The 27,568-nt window shown below is 44.6% G+C and overlaps 2 protein-coding genes across 2 annotated transcripts in view; both read right to left on the bottom strand.

Annotated features, from left to right (window-relative positions):
* LOC129182805 (general transcription factor 3C polypeptide 1-like) overlaps positions 1-3,525 on the bottom strand; it is a 41,414-nt gene extending 37,889 nt beyond the window's left edge. Inside the window, exons 1-6 of the mRNA XM_054779344.1 lie at positions 3,033-3,525; positions 1,633-1,821; positions 1,387-1,563; positions 1,169-1,312; positions 819-915; positions 624-747 (exon numbers count right to left, since the gene is read on the bottom strand). Of these exons, the coding sequence (XP_054635319.1) occupies positions 624-747; positions 819-915; positions 1,169-1,312; positions 1,387-1,563; positions 1,633-1,821; positions 3,033-3,253 (952 nt within the window). The 5' untranslated portion in view covers positions 3,254-3,525. The remainder of the gene's footprint in view (positions 1-623; positions 748-818; positions 916-1,168; positions 1,313-1,386; positions 1,564-1,632; positions 1,822-3,032) is intronic.
* Positions 3,526-4,462: 937 nt separating this feature from the next.
* On the bottom strand, positions 4,463-25,502 carry LOC129182934 (axin-1-like). Its single transcript, XM_054779616.1, has 13 exons — positions 25,335-25,502; positions 22,165-22,859; positions 10,478-10,671; positions 10,235-10,390; positions 9,995-10,129; positions 9,815-9,911; positions 9,508-9,645; positions 9,017-9,407; positions 8,715-8,892; positions 8,447-8,620; positions 7,025-7,333; positions 6,797-6,946; positions 4,463-6,722 (listed from the first exon to the last, which is right to left on the bottom strand). The coding sequence occupies exons 2-13, from the start codon at positions 22,786-22,788 to the stop codon at positions 6,596-6,598; spliced, it is 2,673 nt and encodes an 890-aa protein (XP_054635591.1). The 5' UTR covers positions 22,789-22,859; positions 25,335-25,502; the 3' UTR covers positions 4,463-6,595.
* Between the last annotated feature and the right edge of the window lie 2,066 nt (positions 25,503-27,568).

Below are 27,568 nucleotides of genomic sequence, written 5' to 3'. Positions count from 1 at the left end.
AAGAACAAGAGGTGAATAAATGTATTGCAACTGATGTGAAACTGATGAGGGGTAGGATTAAATAAGCTTTGCTTCTTCCTACTCCTTTTTAGACATGCAAAATTGTGAATTGTACTATGTGATGTGCTACTGTTTGACTCATGCATGTTCAGGATGAATTAAAACCATGAACCATGAACCATGATAATAACAAGCCTAGTAGTGCTGTACAACTTTTATCCGCAGTCTGCAGTGCCCTCTACTGGTCAACATTATTATTATTTTCCCTTTTTTTTCCTCTACTGGTCAACATTCAAACTGGAGGCCAACCTGTCTATAGAGGCCACCTGTCTATAGCGGCCACTTTTGCATACTCCCTCTAGTGGCCGCTATAGACAAGTTTGACTAAATATATATATATATATATATATATACATATTACATATATATATATATATATACATATTACATATATACATACATATACATATACATATATACATATACATATAGAGAGAGAGAGAGAGAGATAGAGAGAGAGAGAGAGAGAGAGAGAGAGAGAGAGATTGCGAGCAACTTGCCAGATTCCAGATATCCTATAAATCCTGAAAAAGAACATACGGTAATAACCAATCAGTCCTGACCTCTGCTATTCACCACGGCCCCTCCCTCATTATCCAAGTCCTCCAGCGGCATGCTGCAATAGTCCACCAACTTGGCCGCTCGCATGTACTGAAACACGCGCTTGCATGTGATTTCTGGGAGATTCTGCAGAAGACAGAAAGCCAACAATAAGCAGCACGGCAACGCCCGCAGCGGGGAAAGAAGAAAAGACGCACAAAGTGATCTCGGATGGTGACCAGTGCCGCCAACCGGCCGGGCATCTTCTGGAGTAATTCCGACACGTACTCCATCAGCAAGTCGTACTTGGACCTCCTGCAGGGAACACAGGCAGGACAGACACTTTCGCAGTAAGACTCAATCGTTGCACCACTATTAATTGTGCTTAACTTCTTTTTACACTTACAGATGCAAAAATCATCCTCAAATTTGGACTATGAATCAGCTGACAGTTAAGAAGTGAGACTGTACACGTGACAAAGCTTTGATGATGGGCAGAGTTAGACCCCGGAACAGACGATTTCCTAGGGGGCACTGTATTTAACGGCAGCTGTGAGGAAAAACACACCTGATGACGTGGAAGCGTTTGAGCATGACGTGAATGGAATGCTGCCGCTGTCCTGACTTGAGGAGAGTGGTACAAGCCTGCGTGCAGACCAGCCCGTGTCGGTCCAGAGACTTCCTGATGTAGTGCAACTTCCGGGAGTCCACCCTGCCAGACAAGACGCTGCCAGTGCCGTACCACCAGGACACCTTTTCAAAGTGTACATGAGCGTGTCTCCGTACTTGAAGCAGGACTTTTGTAATTCATTCTGCAGCTCCCCCTGCCAGCGCCCCCGGCCCACTCTCTCCAGCATGCAGTAGGACTCGTCCGTCAATTTGGTGTCCGGGTCGCTCTCGCTGCCGATCAGCGCCCGGAAGCGAAGCATCTGAGACGCCACGATGACAAGCTTCCTGCCGTGCCTGCAGGAGGAGACGGAGTTCATTGTTAGATAAACAGTCACATCACAAAGTGATCAGAAACACGCTAACTTTTTGAAGGTGTCGTCCAAGCTGACGAGTGGGCCCAGTGACCGGGAGCGGAGACGCGAGGTGACGTCTTTCCTCTCGTGGAAAAAGGCGCACGAGCCCTGAATCCCGTCCTTGTTTTCGTGGAGGATGTGCAACGGGTAGACGTCCTTCTTGTCTTGCAACATCACAGTTTCCTGAGAGTGCTGGAACCTGAAAACATCAAACAACAAACACTTGGGCTGAGTCCCAAACTGCAAACTCACACATGAACATGTATGCAGTAGATCACGTGAACATGCACGTAGTAGAATACATGAATATGTACAGAGTGGATCCCTGCTTTTGAATGACAAAAATCCATCAGTAATTCATACGCTCAAAATGTCTATTTTTCACACACGTCTCACTCCTCCCCAACCCCGATTTTTTTCCTTTGCTAATAAATGAGAAAAAATATTTTTAAAAAAAACAACAAATATTCGTTTTTTTTATTATTCTTTATTTTTTATTTATATTGAAAATTTTTTATTTTATTATTATTTATAAGTCAATATTATCACCACCTTAGGATGAATGAGATGCCTTTTCTGTGGGGAAAAAATGGTTTAAAAAAAAATACAAATACATTTTTTTTACATTATTTTCTATTTCTATTTCACAAAATACACATAAAAATGTTTTGATTTTTTTTTATTTAGATGTATATCTTTTGTTATTATTATTTAATAGTCAATGTAAATTTTTTGTATTTTTTTTCCTGTGGGGGAAAAACAGCTTACTTCCGGAGGAAAAAATCATATAAATAACAAAAATGTTTTGACCAAAAATCCACAGCTGTACGGCCTTGTGAATGCTGAATTGCAAATGTGCCCGGAACATTTTTGCCCAACTTTTGCTATCATTTATAATGATCTCACATTGTTTTCTGCATATAAAACTATAAAATGTACTTCTTGTTCACATTTACTGTACATAGAAACTGGATTGACATTATTTACTATGGAAAAATGCTTCAGTTTTCATTCATTCGGTTTTCGTCGGGACCTTTTGGAACTAATTCATAACAAAAACTGAGGTACAACTGTATCAGTATATAATTGGCAACAGTGGCTCTGTATTTACGTGATATTGTAACGACACCAAAATACCAATTGTGGACAAGTGACTTAAAATGGAGTTTATACACTTATTGTCATGCATTGATGGATGTTTATTTGATAGCTCGCCAAGTACACAAACAAAACCAAAGGAAAATCTGTGAATTCTCAATCAACTACAACAAAATGTTGCACAACTGAATGACGATTTTACGGTCATTGCCGAAATTCCATGCGTTTTCTTCATAAGTTTTGTGTAGTTTTTAAATGGTGTCATGCCACATAAACACTATAAAATTTTAGCAGCCATTAGCATGGACCCACCTGTCGTAAAGCACAACATCCTCCCTCTCAGTGGGAAGCAGGTAGAATGTCAGGTCGCTGTTGCCGACCAGCGACTTCCAGATGAGCTCCTTGGTGCCGTCGTCGAGCTTCAGGAGGAACTTTGGCTTCCTATCTTCGAGTCTTATCCACAAAGAGGGTATCGTGATCCCGTCCAGACCCTCCAACGCCACTTCATCCTCCACCATACTCAGTGGATCCATCGCTAGCACAGCAACATCAAAGCCTAGCACAAGTATCAGCTAGCTAGCCTACCTAGGTAGCATGTTATCTTACCTGCTATGGTATGTGTTCGTTCGTACAAGGCTGATCACTTGGTTAAAAGTGCGATTAACCAAAACACTCTTAAGAAAGTTTGTTTGCCAAACAAACCGGTTTCGTTTTCCTTACAACTCTTGTGTGTCAACAATGCTCATACTGTAATCGAAGTTTAACGTCACTATCTGTCTTTGGCACATTACCTCCACAAGATGGCGGTGGACGCGCAGCTTCTGGCAGCCGCTTTTTCTTCTGTGGTTGTTTTATTACTGTTATTACTGCCATCTACCGATAAAAAGTAAATACTACGACCCCTACGTCACACTTTGCTCATACTTACAATACAAAAAGCATATGATAACAAGAAGGCATTTTTGCGTTTAGAAAAAAATAACAGAATCCTCTAGATTAAGCCATTATTGCACGACATTTTATGCTTTGTTTTATATATTTTTATGTATTTGTATTTATTCATGTATAGTATAAGTGACCGTATATGACGTTTACGTCTGGCACGCATCTGCGCATGCGCTACGTACATTGCGAACGTTTTCATATCAGTCTTGGTGAATAAAGACGATAGAAACATTCGCATGCTAGCGAAGCCTTTTAATAAGCGTCACTAAGAAAATAGCCAGCCCCATTTATGTTCGTACACTTCGCAGAAGCGTTGTAAAAAGTTGCGAAAGGAGGAAGTGACGTAGTTTTCGTGCATGCGCAGAACCGATCGCGTTTACGGTACGGACACATCTACTCAACGTGTTATGAAATACTTTTTTAAAATCTTGTTTTTAGAACTTTGCATTACGTATGTTAATACACTTTGAATTTTGTGCATGTTTTTCCATTAATATCTGCTGAATCACCCATGGGAACAATCATATTTGTACTATCAAATTGTCATTTAAAAAATGTACTGTACCTCCAAATTGGAGATAGATGTTAAGATATTGGAGACTCCAATATCTTTTTAACTTTCATGGAGAAAAAAAATCTTTTCCGCTTGTGTCGGAGCAGCATCCGGTCTGCTCGGCAACATGCGGCAGCCAGTAAAGCCCGGCCTTCAAAATAACAGGACGCTGTAAAATAACACGGTTGCAGGTGGAAATCATTGCAATCACCCACGTAATATGTGGGGAAAAAGAATGGCGGAGTTTATCCAACATCTTTATTATGAAGTACCTTTTGCAAAGAAATGTACAAGTGGAACCAGCACATCAGTGACATCTTGGCAACAACACCTGGACGTGTGGCGCGGGAGAGAAAGGCGTGTATGAAATGATAAATGTACATATTTACAGCAGACCATCATCATAGGACAAGGAGGGAGTGGCCGAGCATGTCTGGAAGCTAAAAAAAATATATATAAAATAATTACAATAGGTCAAAGTGAGGGGGGGAAAAAATACACATTAAACCGATTAATTGCTTCATAAACAAAAAGAAGCTGAGATAAAAAGGCACTGTGTTTCACACAAACTGGCAACAAAACAGATGTTGCCATTTGCAGATAAACATAAAATGGACCGGAAAACATTCCTTATAAACATGCTTGGTTATTCAAATTATTATTTTTTTTCAATAAACAAATCAGTTGGAAAAAAAAGTCATATCCAAGGCATATAACAGGTTTTCAGGCTGCTATGCTAGTTTCCCTCCCCAGGACAAAGAAAGAAGTCAGCAGAGGTCCACTTCCTGGTGGAAAAGCACATTCATTCATTCATAGTTTAACATTAAACCTCCATGAAAGTTACATTCACCTGGTTCCTGTCCAACAGACTCGTTAACATTCAAACTCCTTTTTGCTCATTATGATGGGAGGACTCGAAAAGGTCAATTTAGGAAATACTTAGATTTACCCATATTTCTTGGTCAAGTTGGCAGAGCGATAAACCTCACCTCTTAAAAACAGATCATCCGCAGAGGGAAAAGTTGTGTGGAACGCACTGCTTGGCTGCGACCAGCAGAGGCGATGCTGATTTGGGCTCGACTAGTTTGCCGTAGAAAGAAGAGCCATCTTAGTCATGAACATTGTTGTGGTTGATACAGATCAACAACATAATTCTGCTGTCCAACAAAAAGCATGTAGCTTTTTTTTTTTTTTTTTTTTTTAAATATAAATTGTACAGCAACAATGTATAAATTATTATTAAATAAACTGATTAATTTAAGATGAAAAATTTTCGTGGGATGACTTTTTAAGTTTGTCAACTTTAGAATGTCCATCTACTCGCTAGCATATTAAATGCTGTTCTAGCCACTCGCCATGTAGCTTTCCAATATTTATTTTTTTTTAATTTAGAAAGACATTTTTTACATTGTGCCTTGGTTGAAATGCTCAAAACTAAAAAAAAAAAACAAAAAAAAAACATTTCACTACAAAGGTTGTAATATCCGAACGACTGAGGGGGTGGGGGCGGATTTGTGGTCTTTGGCTGGTTCAGGCGTGGGCAGCGTAGGCACCTCGACTTGGTGGGTAAATGTGAGTGGCCAGGACGGCACATTGTCAAGCGTGCTCTCTACGTTCATGATACTTCACGACTGGTTGGTGAGGGGTAGGAATAAAAATGTGTACAAAGATGTTGTGTAAGAAAAAAAAACGAAGAAATGGGATTTGGGGAGGCAAGGTCCTGAAATGGTAAAAGAATGAGCTTTTTTTTTTTTTTTTTTAAATGTACATGATAATAGAACATTAGGTGGAGATATGTCAACTAGGCTGCATTAATTCATATGTCATAGTACCTGTCTTGTACATACTTGTCCCATCAAAACACAAACCTAAAAAATGTAGCTTTGGTAAACACGTGTAGAGAACTGTTGAATTGGAGACATTGCCGCGTGATGTCCTCCAAATGGACAAGAGGAGCAGCTTCCCTTTGATCCTCCGTCCTCATCCTCTCCTCGGAAGCTGATGAGGAAGGGAGACGAGGTGGGGTGCCTGTGAGCGCCGTGATCATGTAGCAGCATGGTAATGGTCTGTCTGCGGAGGAGGACAGGCTCCTCCGGAGAAGAAGTGGAAGACTTAAACCTCGCCCTTTTCTCCCCATGGTTGTGGCAGAGTGGACAGACACCAGATTTAAAAAAGGTCCACAGTGAAGGCAAGAAAAGATGTCATCTTCCATTGTGATCCAAACATGATGCAGATATTCCATCAGCTCCTGCCACACTTTCATTCACACGCTTCTCCGTTCGTTTATCTGACTTGCTTTTCTTTTCCTCCATCTCTACTGCATTTGTCCCAAACGTGCTCCTCCTGGTGGATCTTCACCTCACTTTCGCCACCTGCTTCAGTCCACCTTCTCCACCTTCCCGATGATCTTCTCCTCGAAGATGGGCAGTATGGCATCATCGTCTCTGACCTCCTCGAACACCACGCCGCAGTCAAACTCGTCGCTGACTTTCTTGAAGTAGAACCTGCATGCGGGAAAGGCAGACAAGCTGGTCAGGTTGTGGTCTTTGTGCGTCTCCCGTGGCACCCTTCACCTCACCTGTAGTGCCCCTTTTTGGTCAGCAGCTCCTTGAACTGGCCCAGAGTCACCACTCGACCTTTGACCGAGGTCCGGTATGGGATTGGCTCACCACAGAAGTAGTAGGCCACAGTCATGTTCTCGCACACTTGACGCTTGGCAGACTTGTGCCTTCAGAAGACAAACATCAAGGTCAGGAAGACGTTCACATGATGCCTAGAGGCACCACGACGCCGCCTTGAGGCCCACCTCTGCTTAGCTTGCTGAAGCGCCGCCCTCCTCCGCTCCTCCTCCAGCCTCCGTTTGGCCTCCTCGAGCTGGGTGAGGGGGTTGGGAGCAGGGTTGGGGGGCATGGCGGGGTCCTGAATGAAAGGGTGCGAGGGCTGCACCTGTGCCGCTGCTGCCACCGGGTGGGAGACAATGGCGGGGGACACCGAGGAGGGGTTGTTGCGCAGGTGCGCCGAGACCCATGGGTGGACGGCACCAGGTCGCTCCACCGAAGTGGGACGTGGCGACTCGCTGCTGCCTCCCGTCCGCCTGGAGCTGCTGGTGCTACCACTGCAAAGAGGGGCAAACGGCATCATCAGATTGATTGACTGATTGAGGCAGACCGTAGAAAAAACAAACTTGTTGGCGCAGTTTGGAGAAAAATGAAGCAGAGTGGAATGGAGAAGAGGAGAAGTCGAGCGGTAAACGAATTACTCCAAGTGTCACAACAAACGCAACACATTGACAGCAGGGCTGCTTGCTGCTGTCAGTGTCGGCCGCGGAGAATGCAGTAGTTCTACACTCGTTCCATCACAAAGATGTGAGTATTAAGTGGTAAATCATATTAAATGCTGCTTTATGTTCCTATCAACTACAGTCAAAGCGTTTAGATGATAATTAGGTAATAATAATCCCCTGGAAAGATTTCAAGGACTTTATATAGCTCAGGAAATTGTATTTTTTTCATATTCACACTAGTTAGATGATAAACATGAATATTTCAGAATGTTTTTTGCAGGAGTATATAAACAAGATAGTCCCCCAAAGGACTAAACACGCCCCTGCTTCCACTTCTTGGTGAAATACATACACCAGGGGTGTCCAAAGCGCAAGCCCGGGTGCAGCCTTTTTTTTTTCTTTCTTCTTTTTTTTTTTTTAATAAATGGGTGCGTGGCACATTGTAGACATAAAGAAAAACAAAAAAGCAGCAAAAAGGAGAAAAACCTTACTTATAAGCACATGCACTTTGTATCTCGTAAATTCAATTTTTTATCTCACAATTAGGACTCATTATTTCGACTTTTTATTTCAATTTTGACTTCTCATAATTTTGACTCTTATCTCACGACTTTCTATCTCATAATTTCGACTTTTAATTATGACTCATATTTTTAATTATGACTTATTTCAAGTTCAACTTTTTAATCTCATAATTTTGACTTATGTCATGACTTTCTATCAAAATTATGCTCTCATAATATCTAAAAATAACACAAATATTCGTCTTTAAATGTATGTCTTTTTTTTTTTTTTTTGGCCTTTAAAGAAACAGGACACAAATAGGTTTCAGTCCTGTAAGAAAACTGAGGGGTGTATTGTCATTGCAAAGATTATTACAGCCATGTGGGATTTATCTGAAGTGCATTATCTTGAAATTAGATGATATATTTTTGCAATTCTCACCCGTGTGAGCTTTTCCTCTGCCGGTCGCCCTCAATCATCCATTGGAGGATCTTCTGGTTCCTCTCCAGGTCATCCAGAGGTACCTGAGTATCCATACCACGCCCACCCTCGTCGCCTTTGCCCGACGCCTCCAATGGTTTTTTGCCACGTCGTGATAGCGTGCTCCCTTTACTGCTGCAAAGCAAATGGAACAGTTGGCTTCACTAGGACGAACGCCACACAAAAGGATCCCGGCGAGGGGGAGGAGCATACTGCGGGTCTGGCCTACCTGTAACCCATTCCATCCAGGGTGCTGGCTCCGGCCCCGTCGGCGTAGTTTCGACTTCTGGTTGCATACTGGCTAGCTGGCTCGCCATTCCAAAGGAAGTTGGGCTGAGACCTGGATCCCGTCTCCTCCTGGCCTTCTCTTCCTCTGTGGTGGTACAGCTGCTTGTGGTGATGCATACCTGACAGCGCATTGGTGGCGTGTTAAGGATTAACATTTTATTGCACTTTGATGACGATACTTAAAACATTGCCTGTACCGTCAGTTCTTATTTACGGGGAAAATAAAACCTTCTAACCACTTACCTTTGACCCCAGAAGCAGGCAGACTGTGAACCCCCCCTCGGTGCAGCGGGTAGTGAGGCGGGCCAACTCCGCCATCGGGCGACCGTGATGACTTGGGAGGCGTCTGTCGGCCGCCCCCTCCTAAGGTGCCGTTGGTTGCCCCCGGCGACTGGCATCCCGGCGTTTTCATCACCCGCTGCACGTGCTCGTCCAGAATGGACTCTGGGTCGTCATCGTGGGAATCCTCCATGGCGACCAGGCCGCCGTACGTGGCCACGGCTCCTGTGTTGGCGGTGGTCTCTGAGTAGTGAGCGCCGTAGAGAGGGGGGAATGACGAGGGGAGGGGGAGTGGTATGCTGTGGGAAGACATGGAGGTCGTGACGGAGATGTCGGCGTCGTCGCCCTCCTCTTCCTGTTGGGGGTTGCAAACAGGAAGTCACATGACCATATCTGCTAGTTTGGATCAGACCGCCTTCCCAGATGTGCTGAAAAGCCACGCTACATAGACTCACCAGCCGTACTCTCTTCAGCCGCTCTTCCAGACGCTCCTCAGCCTCCCGCTCTCTCAGAACCATCTCCAGCCTCCTGATGAGCTCAGCTGCAAACCTCTCAGGCTCTACATGGATGTCCTTTGGCATGCGATACGTGCGCTGCATTGCACGCACGCGCGCGCGCACACACACACACACACACACACACACACACACACACACACACACACACACACACACACACACACACACACACACACAGTGTTAGCTCGAATCCTGCTGGGGGAACCAAACAACGCCTTGTCAGTCCACTTTGTGTAGAACTCACAGGTATATGAGGTAGGGGCACACGTCCGTTAGCTTTGGCACTTTCATGCATCTCCTTGCGATGCTGCTTGCGATACCTATAAGGAGGGATACCATCTCTGTACACACACGGAAGGAGTGGACATTGAACATCAAGCAGGGATTAAGCAGTGATAAGAAGTAAATATTAATGCTGGCTTACACACTGCTGTCGGTCAGCGACAGCGTGTCGGCGTCGCTTGACATGCTCTGCTGCTCACTGTCATTGGCACTGGTGGCGGGGGCGCGAGCATAGCCCATATTGGCGTAGTACGGGTTCACTGGCTCTCTCCAAGGTCTAGCGGTGGATCACGGGACAAACAAACAAAAACACCCACCTTTAGACATCTCAACCAGTCTTAGAGATGGTACAAGATATCAAGGAGCGTGCTCTGCAACACACCTGTACTCCCTGCTGTCCTGCCGCCTCCTGCCGGCCGAAGATCTCTGTGGTACCGTCTTCATCAGCAGGCTGTGGGTCAACCTTCCAACTGGTGTGTCTCCGCACTCTTCCTTCTCTTCCTCCTCTTCCTCCGCTTCCCTCGGACCGCCTCTGCACCTATAAGGCAATTCCATCCGAAGACTTGAGCACCACACTGACACAATCAATGGCTATTGGACATTGAAGGCCAACATTAACGTTTACCTCCACTCCTCATCCTCGGGCAGCGTAGGCAAACAGCCAGGCACTGGCTTAGCAGGCCCTGACGAAGGGCTCTGATCGTTCGGGTTCAGCTTGGGGCTCTCCCCTCCCGACCGCGTGTACTCCAAGTACAGGTCTGACTTGAGGAACAAAGGGTAGGTGTTCTCCTCCATCATGGCCTGGATCTCCGTCTGGGCCTGCCACAGACATCATAGGCACGTCACATAACTGCGGCAAAGCGTGGACGCTAGACAAACATCTTTGGATGGATAATAATAATCATAGTAGTAGTAGTAATAGTAATAGTAGTAGTAGTAGCAGCAGCAATTAGAGAAGCACTCTGACAGAGCAGTCCTCCGCCAAGCACCATAGTTCCCCCCATATTGTGACTCACACCAAAATAATATTCCTACATCCTGATATTTTATAGAACCTGACAGAAACTGTATTTTTTTTCCCCCCAAGTGCGCTGACCATTTTTTGTGGAGTTATATGTACAAATACCGAAAACGGTCCTCTCTCGCAATATTACAGAATCCTTTAAAAAAAATTACTGGATCCAGACAGTGATTGGCAAAAATATAACCTCTGCGCTAATTGCTATTAATAGCAATTGTAATAATAATAATAATAATAATAATAATAATAATAATAATCCATCCATTCACCCACCCATCTTCTACCGCTTATCCGAGATCGGGTCGCGGGGGCAACAGCCTAAGCAGGGAGGCCCAGATTTTCCTCTCCCTGTCCACTTCAGCCAGCTCCTCCCGGCAGATCCCGAGGCGTTCCCAGGCCAGTTGGGAAATATAGTCTCTCCAACGTGCCCTGGGTCTTCCCCGAGGCCTTCTACCGGTCGTTACCCAAAGCTCATGACCATAGGTGAGGGTAGGAACGTAGATCGATCGGTAAATTGAGAACTTTGCCTTTCAGCTTAGCTCTCTCTTCACCACAACAGGCCGATGTAGAGTCCGCATCACTGCAGACGCCGCACCAATTCGCTTGTCGATCTCGCGTTCCATCCTTCCCTCACTCGTGAACAAGACCTCAAGGTACCTAAACTCCTCCACTTGGGGCAGGATCTCATCCCCGACCCGGAGATGGCATTCCACCCTTTTCCGGGCGAGAACCATGGACTCGGACTTGGAGGTGCTGATTGTCATCTCAGCCGCTTCACACTCGGCTGTGAACCGATCCAGTGAAAGTTGAAGTTCACGGCTTGATGAAGCCAGCAGGACCACATCATCTGTAAAGAGCAGAGACTCAATCCTGCAGCCACCAAACCAGAACCCCTCAACGCCCTGGATGCGCCTAGAAATTCTGTCCATAAAAATAATGAACAGAATTGGTGACAAAGGGCAGCCCTGGCGAAGTCCAACCTTCACTGGAAACGGGTCCGACTTACTGCCGGCAATGCGAACCAAACTCTGACACCGGTCATACAGGGAACGAACAGCCTGAATTAGTTGGTCCGATACCCCATACTCCTGTAGTACTTCCCACAGAATTCCTCAAGGAACACGGTCGAATGCCTTCTCCAAGTCCACAAAACACATGTAGACTGGTTGGGCAAACTCCCATGCACCCTCAAGGTGTAGAGCTGGTCCACAGTTCCACAACCAGGACGAAAACCACACTGCTCCTCCTGAATCCGAGATTCAACTATCTGGCGGATCCTCCTCTGCAGAACCCCTGAATAGACCTTACCAGGGAGGCTGAGGAGTGTGATTCCACGATAGATGGAACACACCCTCCTGTCCCCCTTCTTAAAAAGGGGGACCACCACCCCGGTCTGCCAATCCAGAGGTACTGCCCCCGATGTCCACACGACGCTGCAGAGTCGTGTCAACCAAGACGTGCCTACAGCATCCATGGTCTTAAGGAACTCCGGGCGGATCTCATCCACCCCCGGGGCCCTGGCACCGAGGAGCTTTTTGACAACCTCAGCCCCAGAGATAGGAGAGCCCACCGTGGAGTCCCCAGGGTCTGCTTCCTCATAGGAAGACGTGTTGGTGGGATTGAGGAGGGCTTCGAAGTATTCTTTCCACCGATCCACAACATCCCGAGTCAACGTCAGCAGCACACCATCCCTACCATACACGGTGTTGACTGTGCACTGCTTTCCCCTCCTGAGTTGCCGAATGGTGGTCCAGAATCTCTTCGAAGCCGTCCGGAAGTCGTTCTCCATGGCTTCTCCGAACTCCTCCCATGTCCGAGTTTTTGCCTCAGCGACTGCCAGAGCCGCAGACCGTTTGGCCTGCCAATACCTGTCAGCTGCTTCCAGAGTCCCATGAGCCAAAAAGGCCCGATAGGACTCCTTCTTCATCTTGACGTCATCCCTCACCACTGGCGTCCACCAACAGGTTCTGGAATTACCGCCACAACAGGCACCGACCACCTTACGGCCACAGCTCCAATCAGCTGCCTTGACAATAGAGGCACGGAACATGGCCAATTCAGACTCGATGTTCGCCACCTCCCTCGGAACATGGTCGAAGCTCTCCTGGAGGTGGGAGTTGAAACACCTTCTGACAGGGGACTCCAGTCGTTCCCAGCAGACCCTCACAATACGTTTGGGCCTGCCAGGTCTGACCGGCATCCTCCCCCACCATCGGAGCCAACTTACCACCAGGTGGTGATCAGTTGACAGCTCCGCTCCTCTCTTCACCCGAGTGTCCAAAACATATGGCCCCAAGTTCAATGATACGACCACAAAGTCAATCATGGAAGTGCGGCCTAGGGTGTCCTGATGCCAAGTGCACATGTGGACACCCTTATGCTTGAACACTGTGTTTTTTATCGACAATCTGTGATGAGCACAGAAGTCCAAAAAGCACCGCTCGGGTTCAGATCAGGGGGGCCGTTCCTCCCAATCACCCTTCTCCAGGTCTCACTGTTGCTGCACCAGAACAAGGGAATCGCCTGAGGGAGCACTCTCCAGTACTTCTTCTAGAGACTCCAAAAAGGGTGGGTATTCTGAACTGCTGTTTGGCGCATAAGCACAAAAAACAGTCAGGACCCGTCCACCCACTCGAAGGCGGAGGGAAACTACCCTCTCGTTCACCGGGTTAAACTCCCAACATGGAGGCCACAAGCCGGGGCGCAACAGGAATTGCCACCCCTGCCAGTCGCCTCTCACTGCTGCCAACGCCAGAGTGGAACAAGGTCCAACCTCTCTCAAGAGGACTAGTTCCAGAGCCCTTGCTGTGCGTTGAGGTGAGTCCGACTATACCTAGCCGGAACTTCTCAGCCTCATGCACCAGCTCAGGCTCTTCCCCTACCAGAGAGGTGACATTCCATGTCCCTAGAGTTAGTTTCTGTAGTTGAGGATCGGACCGCCAAGGTCCCCGCCTTCGGCTGCCACCCAGCTCACTCTGCACCTGACCCCTTTGGCCCCTCCCATGAGTGGTGAGCTCATTGGAGGGGGGACCCATGTCGTCTCTTCGGGCTGTGCCCGGCCGCGCCCCATGGGCGTAGGCCCGGCCACCCGACGCTCGCCATCGTGCCCATCCTCCAGGCCTGGCTCCAAAGGGGGGCCCCGCTGACCCGCGTCCGGGCAAGGGAAAACGTGGCCCAATGTTTTTTGTCATCACAGAGGTCTATTGAGCTACTCTTTGTCTGGTCCCTCACCTAGCACCTGTTTGTCGTGGGTGACCCTACCAGGGGCGTAAAAACCCCTGACAACTTAGCTCCTAGGATCATCGGGACACGCAAACTCCTCCACCACGATAAGGTGGTAGCTCAGGGAGGAGAATAATCATAATAATTATAACAATAATAACCCTGAAACTAGGGTTGTGAATGATAAACTGATGCGACCGGATATACGGATATTTGACAAAAGAACAATTTCAATGAGCCGGTGGAAGCCTCCGGTGTCAATAACAATCAGCCATAAATCTTTAGATTAATCGATTGTGGAGACATGCACCAGGTATCACAAGAGAAGACAACGGTTGACAGTGTCTTATAAACAGCCTTGGAGCTGGCGAAAGGATTGTCAGGCTTGCTCCATAGCTTGCCATGCCTGAAGAACAGAATGGGTGTAGCAGGCATGCTAGCTTTACTAGTCACCACTATTTAGCGCTATTTACTAGTCACCGCCTGGCTAATCAATGCAAAAGACTTTCAACACCCTCCCAAAAAAAACAAAAAACAAAAAAAAACAAGTAAAGTTTGGAACGTCTTTGGCTTTTACAGGAAGGGTGCAAAATTTGAGCAGCCAGACCAACAGAGGTGAGGATGGTAGCTTTGTATTTGAAATGTTCCACCTCCGTTACTACCTGGAGTGTTGAAAACAGTATGCTGAAACACTAGTCTGAAATGTTGAACATTGTTATGACATCATTACTAGGGTCGATTCATTGATGAATCGGATTAAAAAAAAAACAAACAACATTTTTAATTTGCGCCTTTTTATTCAGAATTAGAAGATGTGAATGGACAGAGCAACACCAGGTTGTCGTTTGAATATTCGGTTTTAAAATAATGTTAAATCATAAAAAATCTAAATGTTTGTCAAATAGCTTCAGTAAAACAATAAATGTACAAAAAATAAAATCATCATTTTCTAGTCGATTGATCTGAAGTTTGTTTAATTAATGGCGTAATGGATCAGGCCACAAATGGACCAAATGAATATGAAGCAAACACCTATAGTTAGTGGTTGGGTCCGCAACGTATCAGAAAAGAAGCAAGAATGCCCATCATTGTTTTCCAAAGTCAAAGCTGATATGTGTGAATATCTGGTGTTGGCTAAAACACAAAGACAATAGGTCTACTTTCATGGATGACTAAGGAAATGTAAAAATATTCACACTTGAGAGGCTGACATGACAGGATATTTACATATCTAAAAATCCATCGATTACCAAAATAGTTGACTAATTGGATCATCGATTAACCATAATTATTATTGTATGATTATATATTATTATTGTTAAGACATTTTGAGTATGGGATTGTTTTATTTCCAGCATTTTCATTGCACCCATGTGACAAATACTTCTATTTACTTATCGGTGCTAGGAAGATATGTGTTATTATTTAAGGAGCTTTGCAATATTTATTTCTTGTGTATTATTGATTAAACTGAAGGTTAAGACTTGTGTTTTTTCATGTTTATATTTTATGTACAGTGCCTATCATAAGTATTCACCCCCTTTGATTGTTTACCCTTTTGTTGCTTTCATAAATCAATCATGGTCATTTAAATTTAGCTTTTTTAACAAAAAAATATTGGAAAAAAAACTCTTTAATGTCCAAGTGAAAACAGATTTCTATAAAGTAATGATAATGAAAGAAAATTATATAAATGAAAATAAATGTTTGCATAATTATTCACCCCCTTTTTAATTTAATGGTTTAATTCAATAGAGGTCCATCAAATTGTTGCCAATAGTCTCACAATTAGTGAAATGAAGATCACCTGAGTGGTGTGGGTGTGTTTCAAGTGATTGAGTTGTAAAACACCTGTGTCTGAAGAGTCCAGAGCGTGGTTGATCAGTATTCCTGGCTACCATTACACCATGAAGACAGAAGAACACTCTAAGCAACTCAGGGAAAGGGTTATTGAGAAGTACAATTCAGGGGATGGTTACAAAAAAATTTCCAAGGCACTGAACATCCCTCGGAGTTCAGTGAAATCAATTGTCAAGAAATGGAAGGAATATGGCACTTGTGTGAATCTGCCCAGATCAGGCCGCCCTCGCAAACTGAGTGACCGTGCAAGTAGGAGACTAGTGAGAGAAGCCACCAAGACCCCTACAACTACTCTGAAGGAGTTACATGCTTCAGCTGCTGAGATGGGAGAGACTGTGCATGTAGCAACTGCTGCCCGGTCAAAGCTTTATGGGAGAGTGGCAAAGAGAAAGCCACTGTTAAAGAAAAGTCATATTAAAAGCACGTGGAAGACTCCATGGTCAAGTGGAAGAAGATTCTTTGGTCTGATGAGACCAAAGTTGAGCTTTTTGGCCATCAGTCAAGACGTCATGTTTGGTGGAAACCAAACACTGCACATCACCAAAAACACACCATCCCCACTGTGAAGCATGGTGGTGGCAGCATCATGCTGTGGGGATGTTTCTCAGCAACTGGACCTGGAAGGCTTGTAAAGATAGAGGGTAGAATGAATGCTGCGAAATACACTGAAATCCTGGGGGACAATCTTTTTCAGTCTGCAAGAGAACTACGTCTTGGGAGAAGATTTATTTTCCAGCAAGACAATGATCCAAAACATACTGCAAAAGCTACACAGGAATGGTTAAAAAAGAACCACGTAATTGTTCTGGAGTGGCCGAGTCAAACCCCAGACCTCAATCCCATAGAGAATCTGTGGCTGGATTTGAAAAGGGCTGTTCATGCCCGATACCCGCGCAACCTGACAGAGCTTGAGCAGTTTTGCAAAGAAGAATGGAGCAAAATTGCAGTGGGCAGATGTGCAAGGCTGATTGAGACCTACAGTATCCACACAGACTCACTGCTGTGATTGTGCTGTGATGATACTGACTTGAAGGGGGTGAATAATTATGCAAACAGTTATTTTCATTTATATAATTTTCTTTTAATTAACATTACTTTATAGAAATCTGTTTTCACTTTGACATTAAAGAGGTATTTTTCCAATATTTTTTGTTAAAGCTAAAATTTATTGACCATGATTGATTTATGAAAGCAATAAAAGGGTAAACCATCAAAGGGGGTGAATACTTATGATAGGCACTGTAGAGAGACTGATATTTGTCATTGCACACAGTATACAACCAAACCACTTCCACTTCTATACCACTTCCAGCAACATTAAGACATGTTAAAACTCAAATGTAAGAGATATAAAATATAGATATCAGATACAGAATAAAAAAAATAATAATAGATGTTCATTCAACAAGTCTTTTATTTGTCTGTGTCTAAACAACTGGGATGTGACATGGATTAACCAACATTAATCATCTTATATGGAACACTTTGATAAACTGCTTGCCACAGTATGGCCTCAAAATAGTTAGAATCGTCTTTTCTGTGTTCGAAAGATATAAAAACAGATAAAAAGAGGCGGCTAATTCATGCATGTAATGAGACACACCTATTCTGCCTAGAAAGGCCACTATAAAAACACCTCCAACCAGGTTTTATGGTTTTATATCCTTGCTGTGAGAATGTACTAACAGGTGCGTTCACTATAACATGTAATACAGTATTTTGCTCATTTTAAGCATTAGCGGAACTTCCTTCCTGGGTCATCAGCTTTTTACCACCTAAAAAACATTGCCAAAATCAAGGGAATACTGTCTAAGCCTGATTTAGAGGGGCTTTGTCTCTAGCAGGCTAGACTAATGTAATGGCCTTCTCACTGGGCTCTCTAAACGAGCTGTAAAACAGCTGCAGTACATCCACAATGCTGCTGCTCGCTCGAGTCTAGTACACAGGTCTCTGCACTGGCTTCCTGTGGGCTCAGAGAATAGACTTGAAAACAGCTCTGCTTGTGTAGAAGTCTTTCTATGGTCTTGCGCCCAAGTAGGGATGTCCCGGTCCGATCTTCAGGATTGGGATCGGCTGCCGATCCGCTGTATTTGTGAAGATCGGACAATATCGGCTTCCACCACAAGATTGGACCGATCCGGTTGCCGTATCACGTTTGTACCTCTGAGCCACACTCCAACATGGTAGGTGTAGTAATGCCCCTCAAAGCTGGTTGCCATTCGACTCTCGCCACCCGCAAGAAGAAGAAAACACGATGCCACCATGCAGACATGTCAGCAGTGTACCGTAGTGAAGTTAGTTTCACGTAGGACGTTGGCTATTCAGTTTCGTAGTACAGCGGTAGTTCCTTCTCACTGTGCCCAGACTGCTGCGTCATGGTGTAGAGAGCTCGCACGGGAAGTGTGTCATTAAAATATCTTACATTGGAATGACATCTGTGACTACATCGTCCTTAATCACAAGCACGGGCATTCAGTTTGTTGAAGATTTTGCAGCAAAATGTACTGAGGCTGACATCCCATCCCAAAAGTGAGCTAAGCTACATCCATTTCTCAATGACTGGACAAAACGGGCCAATGATGTATTGCATCAATAAATGGAAGGATTTTTCCACTTTATTCACTAACCCAAATAGCACACATTCTATGCTGGTAAAATAAGTGGAAAAGGTAAAAAACTGAATTCTAAAAAAATAAAACAGAAAAAAAGGAGTTTGGAAAAAAATAAGATTTCATAGGGCCCCAAGAGTTTAAAAAAAAAAAAAAGTCATTCTAAAATCACACCACAAATTATAATTTATAATTTATCTATAACCATGTCAAATGATTAGTCCTACCCTAAAAGTATTTTGCACGCCCATTTTTTCCAATTTTCTATTTTATTGAATGGACTTTTATTGGAATAAGGACTTGACTCACAGGTTAGTTACAAAAGCCAAAGAATATGGTTGGCAATGCTGTGTAATAAAAATGTAAATTCTGCAATACTTTGGTTGCATTATTTTTAATGCTTTGAAGAGCTATTTTCATAAGCATATTCTATCCCACAATTTCATGTTTATAACAAGAGCTCATTATTATAAATTTTAAAAAAAAATCATATCGGATGCCAAAAAATGTGGATCGGTACATCCTATCTCTGACATGTTAGAGCCACATCAACCATCTCGAGCCCTGAGAAGCTCAGGGAGTGGTCTCCCGCCGGTGCCCAGAGTTAGGACTAAACACGGAGGCAGCGTTTCAGTTTTATCCTGCCAAAATCTGGAACAGTTTTCCAGAAGATGTGCGACAATCCCAGACTTTGGCAGTGTTCAAATCCAAGCTGAAAATACTTCTATTCAACTGTGCATTGACAAGTGAAACCATTTTATCGGCACTCTTCGTTTTTAATCTTTTTTTGTTCTCTGCTTCCTCTAGGGAAGGTATGTCAGTGGGATTGAGAAGGGCCTCAAAGTATTCCTTCCACCGCCCAACTATATCCTCAGTCGAGGTCAGCAGGCTCCCGTCCCCACTGTAAACAGTGTGGACCGGGCACTGCTTCCCCTTTCTGAGGCACCGGACGGTTTGCCAGAACCTCTTCGAGGCCGACCGAAAGTCGTGTTCCATGGCCTCACCGAACTCCTCCCACACCCGAGTTTTTGCCTCGACCACCGCCGAAGCCGCGTGCCGCTTGGCCTGCCGGTACCCGTCAGCTGCTTCAGGAGTCCCACAAGCCATCCATGCTCGATAGGACTCCTTCTTCAGCTTGACGGCAGCCCTGACCTCTGGTGTCCACCATCGGGTTCGGGGCTTGCCGCCACGACTGGCACCGACCACCTTGCGGCCGCAGCTCCGATCGGCTGCCTCAGCAATGGAGGCACGGAATAGAGCCCATTCGGACTCGATATCCTCGTCCTCCCCCGGGATGCAGGAGAAGCTCTGCCGGAGGTGAGAGCTGAAGACTCGACGAACAGGAGACTCTGCCAAACGTTCCCACCACACCCTCACTACACATTTGGGTCTGCTACATCTGTCTGGCATCCTCCCCCACCATCTAATGCAGCTCATCACCAGGTGGTAATCAGTTGACAGCTCAGTCCCTCTCTTCACCCGTCTGTCCAGAACATGCGGACGCAGGTCTGATGATACAACTACGAAGTCAATCAGGGACCTGCAGCCTAGGGTGTCCTGGTGCATGTGCACTTGTGGACATCCTTATGTTCCATCATGGTGTTTGTTATGGACAAACTGTGGTCCAACAAGTCCAACAACATCACACCATTCCTCCCAATCATGTCATTGCCCACACGGGCGTTAAAGTCTCCCAGTAGAACTACAGAATCATGTTTGTCTTTATGGAGACCATAAAAACAATATGTATAAACTGTGGTGTTTCCAACAGTGATACACGTATGCTGTACTATCACCTATTTACAAACTACCACCAATGCGTGGTGAATAAGGTGTGTTTGCCATCTCCTGGACAAACAGACTATTTTTGGAAAAACTATTTTTTGACCAAAAATCCATGAATTTGCAGGGCTGTGAATGCTGCGTGGAGACTGTGTGAGGGTCCACTGGAATTAAAAACAAAAAAGGAAAATGAGTTGCGTTTACTGCATCGCATCTGCGTCATATGGAAGAAATAGCCCATTCTTAGCATCAACTCCACTCATCTTTTTTTTGCTGGTTTCTTTTCCCCCCCCCAAATATTTCAACTTTATTCGAAAAGAATCTCCTTAAATTTTCTTCTTTATATTTTAACTTTCTACCCCAACTAATTTTCAAAAAATTACAACTTTATTTAGTTTTGCTTGTTTCTCCTAATGTTCCGACTAATTTTTTAATTTGTTTCAAATCTATGCTACTAAAGTGACATTAGATTTCCTCATATTACAAGTTCATTCTCATAAAAGTGAAGGTTTTTTTTCCCTCATTAGAATACGACTTTATTCTTAATTTTCTTATATTATTCTTTATACAGTCAAACCTGTCTATAGCGGCCACTGAAGGGAAACGGCAAAAGTGGCCGCTATAGACAGGTTGGCGGCCATTTTGAATTTGTGCGCACACATATTAACATGTATTCACAAAAAGACTGGAGCAAAACCAAGAGACATAGGGGAAAACGCTCTGTTGACACATAAACAGGTAGGTAAATCTAGGTAACAGCTCCGGTGAGGAAACTAGTAATATCAATAACAACAATGAACCAGCGCCGCACATTCGACGGCGCTGGCCTTTTATCCGCCACAGATGTTAATTGACTGCAGCTGCGCGGCCACCAGGCATGAAGCGGCTGCCTCTTCCTCCCCGGAGAAGGCACAGCCCGCCAAATAAGAGCGCAGGACAGGGGACGCTCGCTCCTGTCCTGCAGAACATCACAATTTTTTTTTTTCAAACACAATTTTAAAAGCAAGAAATAAAAATTTGAGTGAACGAGCCTGAGGATATATGTACAGGATACGCGTGGAGCAGTCATAAATGGGTGTGTGCGTGAACAATTGAGTGCGGAAGAGGTGCGAAGATCGTCGTAAACTAACAATACCATCGCTCCTTTCTTATTGAATGGGCTTCTAATCTCTAATTAGTCGGCAATTAAGTGATATTTTAGATGTTTTATTTAGGTGTTTTAGCTATTTTAGAATCTATTCACGGCATTGCAAAGTGGGAAGATTACCGTTTTGGCCGTCACTGAATCTTTTCAGGGCGGCATTGCAAAGTAGGAAGACGGCTTTTTTATGTCGAACTAGGACTCAGTAATTAAAGTCTACACACGACGGCTTCATTGCTTAAAAAACGAAACTTTTTCGTGCATGAAGCTTCTGCTTGAGTCGGCATTATGGCCGCTATATGCAGTCAGATAGACCAAGGGATACAAAATGGGTGGCCGCTGGCCGTGTTGGACAGGTGACTGCTATACACAGGGTCTATAAAACGTAAACTTTCTGCGAGGGATTTTTCAGTGGCCGCTATAGGCAGGTGGCCGTTCTATACAGGTGGCCGCTGAGACAGGTTTGACTGTACTTATTTTCTTCTTGTAAAATTACTGATTTTTCCATATTTGCTGTTTAAGTTTTCTTATTAAATTATATGTTTCGAATGTGCCAGAGGGCCAATAAAAAAACACCCCTGGGTTAGTGTTTGAATGAAAAGACTTTCTTCCAATCGGAAAACTTGATTCCAAGTTCCAACAAATAGACATTGTGTGCAAGCTAAACAGAAACTTACCTGCTCAAACATGGCGGGGTCCGGATGCGGCCTCCCCACACAGTCTCGGATGAAGCTCTTAGTGGCCGGCTTGATCTGCCTGGAGACAATCCCGCTTCCGTCCATGATGTACTTCCTGTAGATGGCCTTAGCTAGCTTGGTCCTCTTATCCTGGCTGGTCTTCCGAAACCCCGAGCAGGCGAACCAGAAGTCCAGGAGGTCCGCACACCCTTCCTGGCACAGGAAGTTCCGAAACAGCTGGATTCCTTCCTGGTCATCCAGGAGCGAGTGGAGGGACTCGGCCCACTTCAGGTACGGCGGCGTGGGCGAGGCCGAGCCCTCCGGTTCGTAGCCCAAGTCCAGGTCGGAACGGCGGGGGGTGGCGGACGAGGAGGAGGGCGTGTAGCTTGAGGAATCCCCCATCTTGGCAGATGAAGACGACAGGGCAAAGCCGAGTGTCTGAGAGAGGCCGCCTGGACGGCTGACTGTCGACTGAACCAGGTTGTCCACATCAGAGCCCTCCTCACCTGGGACCGGCGGCCGCGGCGCATCCTCCGTGAAATGGGTCGGGCCACTCAGGGAGGCCACCACCCCGCCGCCGCCACCCCTGAACCCAATCCCATCCAAGTCCCTGACAACGCTCATGTCTCTGCTTGCGCACAGCAGAGGTCAGACGGCCCCCCTACAGCAACGATTTTGCAGACAAACAATTCTCCCTGTGATGGAAGACAAGAATAGCAGTTGGTGTCACAAAGGCAATCATGGAGGGATTCCGTCGGTCTTATTGAGGCGTATTATTAGGAAGGGAACACTCACATAAACAGAGTGGGAGGACAATAGACAAATAAAACTATGCTAAACAAACACCACAAGAGCAGGTTCAACTTCAAACTCGCATCAACAACCTGCTTAGACTATCCAATTCAAGCTTTGAAAAGCTAGCATGTGTAAGCTGGCTAAGCTAACCAGCTGGCTAGTCTTGTGCCAATTCCAAAGCCTTCAAGTGTGACTCCCCCGACTGGCTCGTCACATCTGTTACTCTCATTTTATGTTCTTTGTTTTTTGGGGTTTTTTTTGATTAACGCATTGTTACATTTGTATGTCTGTTGTGTAAGATCAACTTAACTCCAAAAAAAGATTCTGCTGTGCAGTTGATAAACGTTTTATGAACCCGAGACAGGTATTTCCACTACTTCTGATTCTAAATTTGAACTGGAACTTCACAGCAGTTTAACCGATTTATTAGCGGGCAAACTTTGTTAGCAGCACTCGCCTCGGATATCAAGTTAACAAGCTGGCGTTGAAGAAAGTAGCACAACAAGTCCATCCATCCATTTTCTATGCCGCTTCTCCTCATTAGGATCGCGGGGGCATACTGCAGCCTCTCCCAGCTGACTTTGGGCGAGAGGCGGGGTACACCTTGGAGCGGTCGCCAGCCAATGGCAAGGCACATATAGACAAACAATCATTCACACCTATGGACAATTTAGAGTTTCCAATTAACCTAACATGCATGTTTTTGGAATGTGGGCGGCAACCGGAGTACCCCGAGAAAACCCACGCACACACGGGGAGAACATGCAAACCCAGGTCTTCCCGATCTCTTGACTGACTCAAGAAATAATAAATCAGCCCTCACAACTCGCTCTGCGCTATTTGTCTCCCGCCGTATCCCTGCACACTGTCACCTGTGCATTCTTGTGTATGTGATGAAGACGCTGGCGTCTTCCTCCGTTACAGAGCGCTGCAGCCATCTTGTTTATGTGTGTTCCACAGCGGAAGAAGATGCGGTGGGAGAAATATAACGCCGAGCGATTTGTGAGATCAGATTTTTTTTTTATGAGGCATTTTTGGCATGCATATATTCCCCTTTTTAACGCATATCTTTTTGATAAGCCAAAATCTTTACTTCAATGGCCCAGCAACTAAGCATAACGACGTTCCTTGTCACGTAAATCTGACCAGACCTGGACTCCCAGGACCAATGGGGGGGGGTAAGTCACTGCTGATGGGGATGTCATACAACTTCATGTCAAAAAATCGGAACTGTCTTTAAGTACATTGAGGTAGCGGGGTGATTTACAGTATAGCCAAGCTAATGTACAACAGAGGGAAAAAAGGACAGAATCATAAAATATGAGAAAATGGCATTTCAGCAATAAAAAAGTAAAACAATAAAACAGTTCAAATAAGTGATTAATTATTAACAGGTACTATAAGAGTGAAAATGTCATTCACACATGGCTTCGTTTACTATCAGCCTTCCAAATGACCAAAGTATCGCAAGTATGGATAATTTGATTTCAGAACCGACTTTATACCATGACGAGCTGGTATGGATATTTTGATATTTCAGTATCGATAGGAACATCACTAACGCTAAGTTAAGCTTTTCAAGTGAGACTGTTTTTTTTCTACACGTTTCACTGTTTTTTGGTAACTTAACTACACGTGTGTAACAATATAACCTTTCATGATGATGATGGCGACAGTTTGACCCTTGAACACAGTATGTCTGCTTTCGCTGCGTCGAATGGCTTAACAGGAGGCTAAATTAAAAGGAGCTGATATTGCGTTGGACATTAGCATCTCCCACTAAACAAGTGTAGGCGACAGTGACAGTTGCTTACTTGTTATTAGCAGGCAAACTTTCTAAGCAGTGTTCAACCATCGCCGTCTGCCTCGGATATCCAGTTTAAAGTTAAGAAGGAAGCTTTGGAAAAAAAAGTAGCACTAAAAAGCCGTGGAAGACAACACTTGCTTAGTTAAGCCATGGCAAATGTTAAACGTTAGCTGTGTACGCTAAGCTAAGTAGCTAGCCTTGCAGCAGTGCCAAGGCTTTGAAGTGAGCATCTCATTCATGTTGGCCTGCGAGGGAGGTGGGGGATGGGTGACTACAGAAACAAACTCCACAACCACATAAAACGGCCCGAGCGTGCAAAGACACCCCCCAAAAACACGGACCCACTCTCCAAAGTAGTTTGTACAGGCGGGGGAGCTCTGGTGCTTTTTTGGCGCTCCTCAAACTCAACTAAAACGGACTGGTGTGAGATCAAAGAAAAAGAAGAAAGCGAGAGAGGGCACGTTTTCCACTCTCTTGCCTGCTAGCTTAGCTCCCCCCTAGCTAGCTAGTTAGTTAGCATGCTAGCTCAGTGTGTGTTTCTTTTGGCTTCCAAAAGTCTTCGTCCTACCGTCTCTGAGAGGCCGACCCCCGTGTTGTGCCGCATGGGGGATACAGGCGGCGAGTGTGTACTCCGAAAGGCAGCATGAGGAAGGCTTGATCGGGTTAAATGTGAAGGAGACGTCTCAACTCGCCATGGTGGCTTCACGGCAATAATACTCACTAGCCACGGGCTCGTGCATGACCGCGTACGTGCACGCCGCGCAAGAGGTGGACGCTTCTAGAAGTGGAACGTATAGGATGTAAGAGGCGTATATTCAAAACATCTCTTTTTTATAGTTTCGAGGGCTAAAAATAGTTGCAAATTCTACTAATGTACAAGTCATTTAAATACATGTTCATATCCTTTTTTACTATATTCCTGGACTTTTATTCACACAAAAAATTGGAAATTGGAAATGCACGACAAATACGTCTAATTACATTTTGTAATGTGTCTGTTATTTAAACACATGTATTCATTATTATTTTTATTTATTTTAGCCATATAATTTCAATGTTTCAACATTATTTTAATAATTTTGAATGTAGATGTACTGTATTTTTAGAAATCTAATTGAAATCATTTAACATAATTTCAATATCATTTTCAAAGTAGCGAGTTTTCTTATTAATAATTTACAGTTTGTGGAACAGCAAAAATTAATTCCAAATTCTAACAATACGTTTTAGCAACAGTATGGAGAACTGAAGTAAAAGGCTTAATTCGGCAATATTGAAAAGTAGTGTTTCAAATATATGTGTATGTATTTTGCACTCATTTCAATATCAATTTACTGTTTCATATACTTTATATGTGCATTATTTTGTTGTAATGCAGTATGTAGCACAGAGGTAATGGGCAATGTACAGAATGACTGTTAGGTGATTCATATTTATAACTAATAAGACATTTATGTAAAAACTGTAAAATCTCATCAACAATTAATATTTCAAATGCAGGATAATCACCGTAGAGCTGTGCTGTTCGAAGGAATACAGCTGTTTTGTCTATGTGTTGCATGTCTATGTTCAGGTAGCAAAGTTACGCTCCAATGGCGCCCCTGTTGGCGGATTCGTGTTACTACACCACCGACAGCCTGATAAGCTGATGTGGAAAAGACTGCATGAATTAGACAGTGCAGTAATGGGTACTTCTCATCAATCTGCTAGTATTACATGTTTTCAAAGAAGTGCACAGAGATAAAAAAGAGCAGTAACACAGACTGATGGCATGTCTGGCGAGGGAATGTGAAAGAAAAGCCATTCTGATTAAGAAACAACAATAACAAATAGTGGTCTCACCTCAGGTTTCTCTCTAACCTCCGATTAAGTGGTCACTTCATGGGGGTCACATGTCCACTTCACCACCTGCTACAGCGCCTGAGCATCCCGCCTGTCAGCCTCCTCATCCAGCGGGCTGTCAGTCAGCCGGGAGCACCCAGCCTTCACCCGTAAGCAAAGAGAGAGAGAGAGAAAGAGAAAGAATGTGTGTGTGTGCGTGTGTGTGTGTGGAGAGAGAGGAGAGTGAGAGATTAGACGACCATGCATGTTACCTTCTTATGCAGACATTGCATTCCCTGTTTTCATCTATTTACAAACCATTGGCTTTCCCAAACTGTGGCCATGAGGAAAAACCTTTGTGAAGGGTACAGGTAAAGTTTGAAGACACATTTTAACATTGTCTGAAGTCCTTTGTGATGTAAAAGTGATTTTATAGTGATGTAGCAGTAATATGTACATAGAGGTGGAGGACACCACTTTTTAAACTACCTGTATTACATCCTGTCTGTACAAAATAGCACCCTAAAGAGGCATAATACAGCCAAAAATGATCATTTCAACTACAGCAAAGCATGCTGGGAAACACGTTAGGCGCCCATTCCACTGTTGCAAAATAGTGTCACTTTTTCCCGGACGTCGAGAGAAGGATGAAGAGGCGGTCTATCAACAATCACTTTATTGGCAGGAATGAAACCACGGCAAAAAAACCCACAACCGTAGTTATCGTATGTAACCGCAGCCGTATCTCCCTCCCTTTTCCTGGCTCATCCAATCAACAGTCAGGACACATTCAGGATCCTGGAGACTATCGGAAAGTAGACATTTCAAGCGGGAATGGAAGAGGTTTTGGAAGAAAACCCCTCCTTCCTCGTGGACATGATTCCTCCTCTGACCAGCCCTTAGCTACATGAGCCTACACCGGTGTAAAAAAAAAAAAAGCAGGCTTCACTACACATCTTTTTTTTTACTACACATCTTAAA

This window comes from Dunckerocampus dactyliophorus, chromosome 6 (assembly GCF_027744805.1).
Source record: "Dunckerocampus dactyliophorus isolate RoL2022-P2 chromosome 6, RoL_Ddac_1.1, whole genome shotgun sequence".
NCBI classification, from domain to species: Eukaryota; Metazoa; Chordata; class Actinopteri; order Syngnathiformes; family Syngnathidae; genus Dunckerocampus; species Dunckerocampus dactyliophorus.
This window is presented reverse-complemented; position numbering and strand designations above follow the sequence as displayed.

Bases quoted from the DNA above. Each gene is read 5' to 3' on its own strand.
- LOC129182934 (XM_054779616.1), bottom strand. From the start codon at position 22,788: ATGAGCGTTGTCAGGGACTTGGATGGGATTGGGTTCAGGGGTGGCGGC. The intron at 10,130-10,234 runs GTGTGTTGCAGA...ATCCACCGCTAG, and splicing joins CAGGACAGCAGGGAGTACAG to ACCTTGGAGAGAGCCAGTGA. The intron at 9,408-9,507 runs GTGAGTCTATGT...AACCCCCAACAG, and splicing joins GGCTGAAGAGAGTACGGCTG to GAAGAGGAGGGCGACGACGC.